This window comes from Neodiprion pinetum, chromosome 6 (genome assembly GCF_021155775.2).
Source record: "Neodiprion pinetum isolate iyNeoPine1 chromosome 6, iyNeoPine1.2, whole genome shotgun sequence".
NCBI lineage: Eukaryota > Metazoa > Arthropoda > Insecta > Hymenoptera > Diprionidae > Neodiprion > Neodiprion pinetum.
This window is the reverse complement of record NC_060237.1, coordinates 5,981,977-5,994,331: the sequence shown is the minus strand read 5'-3', so window position 1 is coordinate 5,994,331 and position 12,355 is coordinate 5,981,977. Positions and strand designations below refer to the sequence as shown.

Below are 12,355 nucleotides of genomic sequence, written 5' to 3'. Positions count from 1 at the left end.
AACCAGGAACCACGGAGCGCTTATCCTGGAAGTCGAGAAATTTTATTAGCGGACTGACAGCTACCGAATTTGGGTTTGCGCGAAAAACGAATTGAAATAATTTATTGTAAACATGAACCAGGAACCACGGAGCGCTTATCCTGGAAGTCGAGAAATTTTATTAGCGGACTGACAGCTACCGAATTTGGGGTTGCGCGAAAAACGAATTGAAATAATTTATTGTAAACGTGAACCAGGAACCACGGAGCGTTTATCCTGGAAGTCGAGAAATTTTATTAGCGGACTGACAGCTACCGAATTTGGGTTTGCGCGAAAAACGAATTGAAATAATTTATTGTAAACATGAACCAGGAACCACGGAGCGCTTATCCTGGAAGTCGAGAAATTTTATTAGCGGACTGACAGCTACCGAATTTGGGCTTGCGCGAAAAACGAATTGAAATAATTTATTGTAAACGTGAACCAGGAACCACGGAGCGCTTATCCTGGAAAGCGAGAAATTTTATTAGCGGACTGACAGCTACCGAATTTGGGGTTGCGCGAAAAACGAATTGAAATAATTTATTGTAAACGTGAATCAGGAACCACGGAGCGCTTATCCTGGAAGTCGAGTTTCACCGCGTAGCGGACCCGAAGCGCGGGATTCGGGAGGTTGAGAACCCAGTACTCGAAATACGTAGCGGACCCGAAGCGCGGGATCCGGGAGGTTGAGAACCCGAGACTCGAAATTTGCGGAGCGCGACTCTCATCCGTCCGCTCTACTGCGCGGTTGTTACCAGACTGAGGAATTCGGCTAGCTGATTTTGAATTGGTGACGTCACTTTCTGAACGTCCGACATCCAAACTATGGTTTCGAACTTTGATACTATGTATGATGATGTATGATGTACGATGTATGATGTATGATGTATGATGATATGATATGATGTATAATGCTTTTAGTTTTCACGTGTCATACAAGAAATACACACTTCATCTCTCCTGCCGATTCCAGACTCAAGCGGCCAGGCCCTTCCATTGTCAGCCGGTGACTAAATATATATCCTTCAGTTAACGGGTCAGCTAATAACGCAGTCGTTCTGCGACAGTTGGATGATGATTGCGAAAACTGTGTTACTCGGAAAGTGAATGCACCCAGCATACGGCCAGCATCATACCGAAGTCGTTAACTCTCCGATGTTCTGCAATAAGTTCTCAAATCTACAGCTGGAACATCTCAGGGAGCGAAAGCGCACGACGATTTTCGGTTGTCACACCAAAGCTCATCAGGGCAACTGTCTTTTTATGCTTCAGTCAACGTAGGAGGTGTTTGGAGGTGGTTGGCGATGATCGGAGGAGGTCGAGGAGGACGCGGGCAACAAAGCATTTTTCTGCACTTTTCAAAATCGTGAAAATTTTCGCCAAAAATATAAAGGCGTTAGCCTTACTTTTTTTTCATTTTTCGAGCAAAAAATTTTTGGTCTCAGATCCGATTTGTGTGACCTTTCCTGACTCATTGGACCCTCAGGAACTCAGGAAACGAAGCGAAAAGAGCGTAGGACCAACAGGAGAGAAACGGCGAGCGAAAAAGCACCTGCTGAAAAATGTCAAAAACATCGGATCTCGTTTTTTGGCTGTAACTTTAGATGCGTTGATCGCAGCGTATTGGGACTGCGCCCAATCGATTTCTCCCGCAAAATTACGTCGGAATTGTGCCAAAAAGAATTTATTCCTGCACTTTTTAAAATCACGAAAAGTTTCGCCAAAAATACAAAGGGGTTAGCCTTACTTTTTTTTCATTTTTCGAGCAAAAAATTTTTGGTATCAGATTCGATTAGTGTGACCCTCTCCTGACTCATTGGACCCTCAGGAACTCAGGAAACGAAGCGAAAAGAGCGTAGGACCAACAGGAGAGGAACGGCGAGCGAAAAAGCACCTGCTGAAAAATGTCAAAAACATCGGATCTCGTTTTTTGGCTGTAACTTTAGATGCGTTGATCGCAGCGTATTGGGACTGCGCCCAATCGATTTCTCCCGCAAAATCACGTCGGAATTGTGCCAAAAAGAATTTATTCCTGCACTTTTTAAAATCACGAAAATTTTCGCCAAAAATAGAAAGGGGTTAGCCTCACTTTTTTTTCATTTTTTGAGAAATCTGCGACATCCAACTGATGATGAAAAATTTAGCTCGTACCTTTCAAATGTGTGTTAAAATACACTTAAAGTTTCAAGAAGTTTCGTTCTTTCTCTCCCCATCACCTTATTAGGTCTTCAAATCGGTACACTGCGTTGAATACTGTCTCATATACGGAGCATCCATTTCATTTCGATCAAAATTAGCGCATCCGCGATGTATTACAGTCACTCCGGATTTGTTTCCATTCGAACACTTTTCGAAAAACAATTCTGCTTCTCCACCCAACGTAGTTACTTCACTTGCGACTAGATAAACCAGCGTTTCGATTCTATGCCAGCCAAAGTTTAAGATCGAGAGATCAAATGAAAAGTTGTTGGAATAATCATGAATACTAATGTTATGGAATACATCGAGCGCGCGTCGAATAGAATCCCATTTCGAAATGAATAATTCTTCTCTTTTCATATTAAAGCCGTATTATTGTAGATAATCTAGTTCGTCTCTTGGAAAATTATAAAATTTATAGTATGCATCCCGTATTAATCCTAAATGTATCATATATATCAATATCGTACATGGACCGCATATGCATATATACTTCTTGGTCTCTGCATCATTATCATATTTGATCTGTTATTATTTATGATGTATGTATAAATTTTTCTCTCGGATACCTATACTTCAATTGAATTACTGTTTTGCTACGAATTTTGGAAGAAATTTATTCTCATTATTAATTTCTTGTATCGCCGACAAGTCGGTAAGTACACCCAAACTAAGTATCTGTCATGCGGGTTGCCTATAATAAGGCGCTCATGTTATTTACAAACAAATTCCGTCTTGTATCCGATGAATATCTTTTAGTTTCATGCGAAATTCAGTTAACGAAATATTTACCGTCTGGATTTTTATCTGAGAACGACATGAGACCTATCTCTCGTTTAATATTAACAAACAGAAAGCTTCCACAAGATTTGATTCACTGATGGCAAGTTTGTTGCTTCATCGGCTGAAACAGCTGTACCCACGATATTGTCATGAAAAATCCAATAAACTTAGTATCTTCCTACGATAGGCTGGCACGCGAGTAAATATACGTTCAGCTATGAAAGATCATGTCATACGTGTACATAGCTTGCGGCCAGCGTATTATTTTGGTAGCTTTTTGGCAACCGTATCAGATTCCTCTGAGCTCAGGATAATAAAAAGAACGCCAGGGTAGAACATCGTGAATATCGTATTAATATCTTCTTTATTTATTTCATCATTAAAATACACAATTTCACCATTGTATTATCTAGATCATACTATATTCTATACACGGAATATAATATCGAGTTATGTGTAAATTATAATTATACAATATAATACAGAATTATAATCAGCGTCAGTACGTATTAATTTGATTATTCGTCGAAGCGGATTTCACTCACTTCAACCGTCTGTTAAGGGAATTTAGAATCAGGGATGGGGCGAACGAGAGACGTGACAGAAAGGTCGAAAGTCACCGGGTTTCTCCTAAACTGCTAGACTAGCTCGAGATCTATTCGGGCTCCCATGCGTCTCAGGGCCAATATAGTGTTGACCGCCTTCACCCATCGCTTCTTGATAACGTAACGCTTCAGGCGAACCTTCGATATCGGATTGTCGAGCGCCGCCTCCAGCCACCGATGTTCCACCAACTGGTCTGCCCTCGGCCGTTTCCTGCATATATAAAATTTATTTTCGATTCCTGTCATACAAAAGGTGAGTAAGTATATTACGCTCCTATTATATTTATCCTTCATTTCTCTGTGTTTTCACTTATTTTATTACCCTTCAATAAACTACCCAACCACTGTGTATCTCATTACACTAGAATAATTTGTCCATATTTCTCTGGTTCATAAGTATTCGTTAAAGTGATGAGTGTTACGAACCCACTGTAGACATATTACTAGGTCAAATTTACATTGCGTTTGAAGCGGCGGAGCTGAGTAAAAGTATCTATTTGGAATTTCTATTTCTCTCGGTGCCTTATGCAAGAAAATAATTGTTGTTTATGTAGCTATTTGTGATTATCTTTATCTAACGAAACTGAGTGACATTCTCGCCACTATACACAGTTCAAGTTTCGAGTCATCTGTTCGAAGAATAAAAAGTCTTTATTCTGCCTTAATTCTGGTACAACTCTCGTATTACGAACGACGGAAAATACATGTATACTATATAGTACAGGTAATACGATATACCCTTCATTCTGTGTTTACACGTGTATAACAGTACTTTTTGTATATTTATATAATATATTATATTTATTATTTAACTATATTTCCGTGCATTATCAATAAGCTTTGATTAACTCGATATTAACCCTTACAGGACCTTGACATATTTTTTCAACTTTCCAGTTTCAAGTACCAAGCCTTTACCGTTACTGTCATTGGGTTGGATGGTGAAAAAGATGACACAACTTTCGAGCCGGTGTATCGGCTTTCGGTCCTATAGGGGATAATTAAACTGCTCGATTTGTGAATTGCACCGAAATTCACTAACCCAACCACAATACCTACAGCGTGCAATATCAACCGATCAAGCCGTAGAAAACACCCTCCTAGAGTGTAAGTCGCATAGGCGAAACGAGGAAGTACAATGCTACGGTTAATAATTAGGCAAGTGGGAATCGAGCAGCTGGCGAACGAAGGATCGTTCTATTACGTTAAGTTATGTATTTTGTTTGCTTTTGTTCGGGCTAGAACAGCAGAAATGGAGGAAAAGGCAAAGCCGCGAATGTGCCGCGCCGGTATAGAGAACGAAAAGTCGAGGCGTTTGCAGTAACAGGGAGAGACGGTGCCCCCGGTCAGCGGTGAACCGAGGGCGTCGGGTCGACAGGGGGCGGTTTTTGCTGCTCGGACTGGAAGTACTCGGCCAAGGAGTTCATCGAGCGCCTGGCGACGGATTCTTCGCCGCACCAGTCGAGGCTGACCGACTTCCGGCCGATGCCGTTCTGCCGGGTTCCGGTATGCCCGTCGTCCCACTCCTCGAGTAACTGCAGAAGTAGATTCTTCGTGCTCGTTGGCTCGTCGAGGTTCAGGTTCCGGTGCAAATCCCGGAGATTCGATATCCGCGGCACGTCGCGACCGGACTCCGTGAACCGGTGCAGTTTCGCTCGACGCCACGGAGGCGTCAGGTCGACTTCCTTCGCGGCGTTTACAGCGGGCGGCACCCTGATCGGCATCGGATCGGTGGTCCGATCGTCCTGCAGCCTCGAGTTCTGCGGGGAAGAGGAGGAGGAGGAGGAGGATATCGTGGAGGAGTTGAAGGAGGAAAAGCAGCTCGTCCGCACTAGGGGGGCGCGTGTTCTCCAACCGGAATCGGTCCTTTCTGCGGCTTTGACGCTGGCCGTGGTGTTCTGGTGTTCCGAGAGGATGGCGTCGCTTCGCTCCGGGGGGCGCCGAGTCTTCCTGGTCGTTGGCCCGAACCCAGGGGTGACGTCGACGGGCCCCTCCTTCGTGTTGGCGAATTTTCCCACCCCGCCAAAAGCTGTGCCGTTGGTCTTTCTCTGCCTAACGATCCTCGACAGTTTTTCGGATATTTCGTTTCCCCTAGCTGCCGGGGATGGCTCCGCAGGCCTGATCTCCGCGCTCCTCTCAACGCCGCTCGGCTTCCGCCTTCCACCCGCTTCCAGGTGGCTGCCGATCGACGCGGATTCGACCACCACGGCCGGAGAACGCGGCGCCGCCCCCTCGACGTTGGTCCCCGCAAGACGTGGGCCCAACGCGATGGCGCGTAGGTGCTCGGACAGCTTGATTATCTCCTCGGCGAGGACGATCTGAGCGGCCGGATCCCGCTGCTTCTCGGCACCCGTCCCCGTCCCCTCCGAGGCCCGCCTATCAAAGGCCCCCCTCGACCCAGACCCCGGTACTGTGAGCAGGATCGTGTTGTCCCCGTTTACCGAGTCCCCGGAACTCCAGAGGCTTCCGCACGGCGAGGGACTCTGACCCCGCGTTGATATCGACTCGAGACCGCCGACGAGGGACTCCCCAAGGTCCGCTGCTTCCGGTCGCAGGCAACCCGGGCAAAACGCCGCGTCAACCGCGTACGGACTGTCGGGGTGCTCGCGCCACCGTTCCACGAACAGCCTCAGATTATCCTTGGTTACTTCGAGCTCCTCCCTCACCCCGTTCCTGATCTCGCTATCTTTTGCCGGCACTACTTCCGGCTGAGAGGGAATCTTGGGACTAGGGGCGGGGGGGCTCTTCCGGGTCAGCCAAGCGTGAGCGCGGCACTGCGACGCCGAAGCGCGCCCCCTGAAAGACAACACGACAAGGGAATTTAGTTTTATCCTTACGAAAAATCTGACAATGCGCAACTCCTCCGGTCCATTTAACACAGCGTGCAGGATTTTGCGAGAAGTGAAACATTCGACGCAAAGTTTTCAATCCCACAAGTACGTCGACCCGGACAGGGAACATAATCGGAATATATGAATAAATTGTACCTTCTCGTAATAAACGTACGTTATTTGGCAAACGAAACGTTGACGTAGCAACCTAGAATGCGGTACAACAACATGGCAAGATGGATAGCTGGAACAGTATGGGCGTCGAATGTTTTCGACTCGTCCTAAATCCCGCCAAGTATATGATATTGAAACTGAGGAGGGTCATTTCGTAAAAATTTTCCTGTCAGCTGAAGACGGAGGAGTGTGAGCATTGCCGCTTTCGTTTTCGAGTGGTCTTATCTTTGACCTTGAAAACGAGGACCTCAAGGCTGTTCGTGGGAGGGCGTGCCACGGATATTTTCCTTATCTTAAGTAATAAACTGATCGGCAAACTACGCGAGCGAATTTATGCATCGATCTCGGACGAGGCATCGTTTCAGGTATACGAGATTATATTTAATTGATCGACACTTACCCCTTATCCTTAACTAGAAGACTTTTTATGAAATCTTTCGCCTCGTCGGATATCTCGGCGAACGCTTCGTCGTCGAAGTCGTATTTTGCAATGGTCACGTTCGCCATCGTTTCAATGTCGGTGTCTCCCATAAATGGCGAGAGTCCCGACAACCTACGGAACACGAAATCGGTGAGATAAATGAGTATCGAAACTAGGCATTCGGTTCACAGTCGACCTACAGTTTCGGACTAGAGAAAGAATGATTTGAAAAATTAAAATACGTCGCGTCGCCTGCAAAATCGGTTGGATTCGAAGCTTTTCTTCTGAACCATATAACGAATGACACCCTCACCGTCTTGCGCAATTTGTCGACTAGTCGTGAAATGCTTGGACCGATTAACTGACAAGAGTGCATAACTATAGTTATAATGTTTATTGTGAAAACAAATGCATAAACTTGACGTTTGTTTCTTTTTTGTAAAAAAATAACAAACTTTGCGAGCCAATATATACACCTATATACGTATACATTGTAGATACATACATGCGATGTGTAGCTAAATATTTACATGGTTTGGAATTTGTGTAAAGTAGGATGAATCAAGTTATACGGTATCTGGTAAATATGAAGTGTTAAGGGTTGCATAACTCCAAATGACCCTTTCGTGCTCGCCTCTGAATTCCTCTCCACCAAGGCTCGTCGGCAATAACGCACGTGAAACACAGAAGTACAATTTTATCTGCCAAGTGGTGTGAGTTTTGCGAATGATGATACCATGCCAATTTTACACCCATGCAGCTATTCGATTATACACAAGTATTGGTTGGTAGTGTGAACTCACAGAACGTAGCAGATCACGCCAATGCTCCACATGTCTGTGCCGAAACCGATTTGGTCAAAGTTTACAACTTCCGGTGCCACGAATTCCGGAGTACCGAACAAAACTTGGAGCTTCTTGTTCGGATCGTATTTCCTCGCTAGTCCAAAGTCTATTATCTTTATTCGGTTTCCCTCTTTCGTGAGGCACAAGATGTTCTCGGGCTTTCGGTGAAAAAATAATATTCCAGTTATAGTATAGGCGTTTCATGGGTGTCAGATAAGTAAACAAAATTTACCGATAAGAAATAGTCTAAAAGCCAGCAAGCTGGCTTTAGAATCGTTGTACTATCGCATGTTTTCTAAAACAATCAATATCATCGGACGAATTTTTTCTGCTCTTTCGATCCACCATACCTTGAGATCTAGGTGCAATATGTTCTGTCCATGGACGAACTCGATACCCTCGCATATCTGTCGCATAAAAACGGCGCAGCTTCTTTCAGTCAGGACAAAGTCGTCATCGATCACTCTCTCGAACAGTTCGCCACCCGTGATCCTTTGCAGGCAAGTAATATGCAACGTGCAAAATATATTTGTTGATACACTAGCTGATTGCCGACGAGAATAATAATAACAATAACAATAACAAAGATGATAATAGTAATAATAATAATAACATGGATAAGAAATCGTTTAGCTTTTATATTCTCATTTTAGCGTTTTCTTCTCTGCATAAATTCCCAAATCATGAACAAAGAACAAAAAAAAAAAAAAAAATAGACAATAGACAGAATAAATATAAAGACATCTCTGGAGATTAATTTTCTCATCTAAACTCAACCGCACAGGGTTGGAATAATCGAGGTGACGCCAAAGCTGGAATATATTGTCTGATAAGTAAAACCGTACAGTTCCAGTATTACGTAAATGTTGTTTCCGGTCGCGATTGCGTCGTATAGTTGTATAAGCCGGGGATGCTGGAGCCTCCGCATGATCTCGACTTCCCGTTCGACGGTCCTTCTGTCTTCCTTGCGATTGGTGTTGACCACTTTGGCGGCGAGGTGAAGACCGCTCGACTTTTCCTTGCATCTATAGACCGTTCCGAATTTACCCCTGAAATGAAATCACCAACCCCGTGTTTGTACAATGTTCTCATTCGGCGAGGGTATACTTAATTAAGCGACAGGCCCTGTCATCTTTTGGCCACGCGGGTCAGTTGGCACAGCGTCAATACTCTCGTCGCACCAGGATGACACATTATGACGCGCAAGAATTCACCTCGCGTGAAAGTAACACCCGCTCCTTAATGTTATTGTCAATTCATCGCTGCTGACTTTGCCAAATTTTGCAGCACATCGCAGTTCTTTTTTTTTCTTTTTTTTTTTGCGATTTCTGTTAACCTCCCTTATTCGACGAGTCGTAGCACGATCCCTACTTGCTAGGATGCCGTCACGTTATCGCTTATAATTACCAGCTGCCCCGAAGATCGGATTGATAAAACCCCACCTCTGTGTCACATTTCCCCCGACAGCTTGAAATACATTCAGAAATAGGTAAAGCGATTAAATTTTTCTAGTGCCAAATTTTTCTGGGCAAAGCGCGGATCCGTTGATAAATACCTGGCTGGTTTTTATTTAAAAATTACCAAGGCCAAACGTCGTTACACTATATGTAGAATTTCCGGTGTGTATTACAGTGTTTATCGGCACAAAAGAAATCGTAAATTGTACCAACTGGACTGTGTCTCATCCCACTAAACGGACAATCTCGTGTAAACGCAACTCTTGTAATTTACGATCAGTCGGATTCTTCGGCGCAGAATTACACATACGTACCGTACAGTTGTAAATATCTGAGAATAAGCTAGTTCCGATGGAAAGGATGAATGAACGAGCGGTTAATTCCGCTGTTTCGCTGCCGAGAAGAGTTAGAACGGATTTCTGGGTAAAGGAGAAGGTGATTCAGGCATACCTTCGGGTACGACGGTCTCAGGTGAGCCGGGTCGTGGCCTCTGGATCCCCCCGGAATAAAACATCAAGTCTATGGGCCAGAGGCCGCAGCATCGAACGAAGAGGTAGAGGAGTGAACACGAGGAACGTGTAGGTGTATTATTTATAGACAGAGAGACCTTGATTACCAATACCGAGGAGCCTGAGCGACGTCCGTGCGAGCCGAGATAATGGCAGCGAAACTGTGTGAGTGCATCAACGCGAGCCGGTGAAATCTAGCTCGGGAAAAACGCCAGCGAGTTAGACCTTGTAGCGGGAGCGAATTGTTTCCCAACAACGCGTTCGTTAGCGCGAGCGATGAGCTGGCGTTTGGCGAACGAGTCACTTCCTTCGACAACTGAGAACGCTGGTAAACGCGTGTAAACAACCTGTCAAGGGTGTAAGATTTTTCTAAAAACTGTAAGGGAAGAGGGAGGCGTAAGGTTCTTTGAAAAAATTTACTTAGTGAAATCTGCTACATTTGCAGTAAAAAAAAAAGAAAAAAAAAAACAACAAATATCTTTGACAAGGGTATATTTTAACAAAAACCGTGACGTGTCCCTCTTTTCCTCCAGTTTTCAGTAAAATCTGCTCTTCTTCTTCTCACCGTGTACATATGTCTGCATTCGGTCAGATTCATGTTTTCGATTGCGTTTTCTCACTTACGATCATTAGTCCCGTGCAGGAGCTGGTAATGCGCCATGTGTTTTTATAGACGTGTCACGCACACGCTTCGACGCCCGGCGTCGCGACGTCCGCCTTTTCCCATTCGCTGCGCCACCGTATAATAATTACGACCAGATATATATATGTATATATTATATACGTATATGGTTGTACGTACGTACATAGGACAAGACACGCTTTATTTTCAGTACGCCTCAATTGCCAGCTTGGCTCTTTCACGAAACGAATCATCGGTCCGGATAGATACGCAGATCGATCATTCCTAGACCCGCCTTACACCTATCTGCATATTCCAAATGCCAAGATAAAACCAGCTGAGCCGGACGCCAACGCTCAATAAAATTCCGATCGTGATCCTGCACTTGAAATTTTGGCTCGATCGTGATCGTCTTTTTTACCGCGGGTCTTTTTCACTGTACGCGTTTCGAACGGAATTGCAGCCGTTTTCTACGCTGTTACAAATTTATCGAATCGATACATGATGCACTGATTAATCGTTGAACGCCGTGCGTGTTTTCTATTGAAAGAGAAAAATGTTTTATCGGAAAAGGGTGTTACTGTTCTCGAGAATTGTTGTTCCGTCTATTTCAACCTATTCTCACCTTATATATTTTGTACCTATAATGCGAGGTAATAAAACAAAGAATTCATTTCAGTCTCCGCAGATGTAGCATACGCAGACAGAAATTCGCACACGCGTCGGTTTGGAAATAGTGAAAAACCGCGGAATTGGCAATTCTCCGATCATACAGGCGCGTCTCACCAGCGTTCACATCGCGGTGCACGCGTGTGTGTGTGTGTATGTGTTCGCGTATTTATTTATGCGATCAATTCGAATTTCGCCTAGAAGAAAGCTATTCTTATTCAAGCGTATCGTTCTGGATCGGTGGCACGCAATCTGGGAGACAAAGATGGACGTTTATTTCGCCAGCTTCGACCCCTGCACGATTGTTCATAACAATTAATCACGCAGGTACTCACCTGCCAATTTCCGATTCGATGTCATACTGGTCCGCGAATTGAACACCATGCCTCACCGCGACGTCACGATAGGGGAAGCTGGGCTCGATCTCTGAAAGAGGTGAAAATAATTAAAAGTTACGATCGGTGTAACCGGGGACACACGCAACACGTTTCAGGGAGAGTTTAAAAAAAGAAAAAAAAAAAACACCAAAAAGGAAAAAAAAAGAAAAACGTCGAGACTTGGTCCCGGAACGCGGATATGCGGAGGTGGCGTTAAATCAGCTGGGTAAAAAAGGACGCCGACGATACGTCGACCCCAGTTTTTGGTCCAAACTGTTGCTCCTTCCGCAATTTCCACCGCGTTTCTCACGCGCGCCTCTTCAACCGAGCGACTATTCCTCGACGGTGTTAATCCAAGGGTGATAAGCGGTACGGTTTCACATCAAGGGAAAATTCTTACCGCCGACCGGATCGGTCTCGTCCACTCGAATCATCGTTCTCCAGCCCGAGTCACGAAGTCCTGCAGGGAGAGGTTTTCGCTCCCTCGTCGGGAACGACGGAGATGTGTAAAAAAAACTGGTCTCTCCCAAAAGATTTCGTTCGAGAACGCGACGTTGATCCGTGCACAGCCGGGGAACGCCGCGCACGGTAAAAACTCGACGCGTTTTATTATTATATGCCGCGCGGCGCGATCGCTGGCTTGCTTGAATCTCGGAGGCAGCGGGCCGACGTCGGACGGACGGCCTCTCTTCTTCGGCTCGGACGGATTTAGATTTTCTACGGACGCCGCGGATTCTGCCGACGGGTCACGTGGCCCCGACGTCGCGACGCCCTTCCCCCCCTCCCCCCTTCACCGCCCCTTCACCCCCTCGCCCTCTTCGCCCTTATTCCGCGGCCCGACG

The 12,355-nt window shown here is 45.3% G+C and overlaps 2 protein-coding genes across 6 annotated transcripts in view; both read right to left on the bottom strand.

Moving 5' to 3' along the window:
- Positions 1–12,355, bottom strand: part of TpnT (Troponin T, skeletal muscle) — an 82,516-nt gene that overhangs the window by 30,105 nt on the left and 40,056 nt on the right. The gene's annotated exons all lie outside the window — the stretch shown is intronic.
- LOC124220851 (myosin light chain kinase family member 4) lies at positions 3,349–12,255 on the bottom strand. 3 transcript variants are annotated; one of them, XM_046630191.2, is made up of 8 exons: positions 11,914–12,243; positions 11,472–11,562; positions 8,725–8,928; positions 8,230–8,371; positions 7,838–8,037; positions 7,014–7,166; positions 6,050–6,404; positions 3,349–3,819 (listed from the first exon to the last, which is right to left on the bottom strand). In XM_046630191.2, exons 1-8 carry the CDS (start codon positions 11,945–11,947, stop codon positions 3,634–3,636), a joined length of 1,365 nt encoding a protein of 454 aa, XP_046486147.1. In that variant the 5' UTR covers positions 11,948–12,243; the 3' UTR covers positions 3,349–3,633. The 3 variants fall into 3 exon arrangements, with proteins under 3 accessions (XP_046486147.1, XP_046486144.1, XP_046486146.1); XM_046630188.2 differs by lacking the exon at positions 3,349–3,819 and having other exon boundaries at positions 4,241–6,404; positions 11,914–12,255; XM_046630190.2 differs by lacking the exons at positions 3,349–3,819; positions 11,472–11,562; positions 11,914–12,243 and adding an exon at positions 9,787–9,981 and having other exon boundaries at positions 4,241–6,404.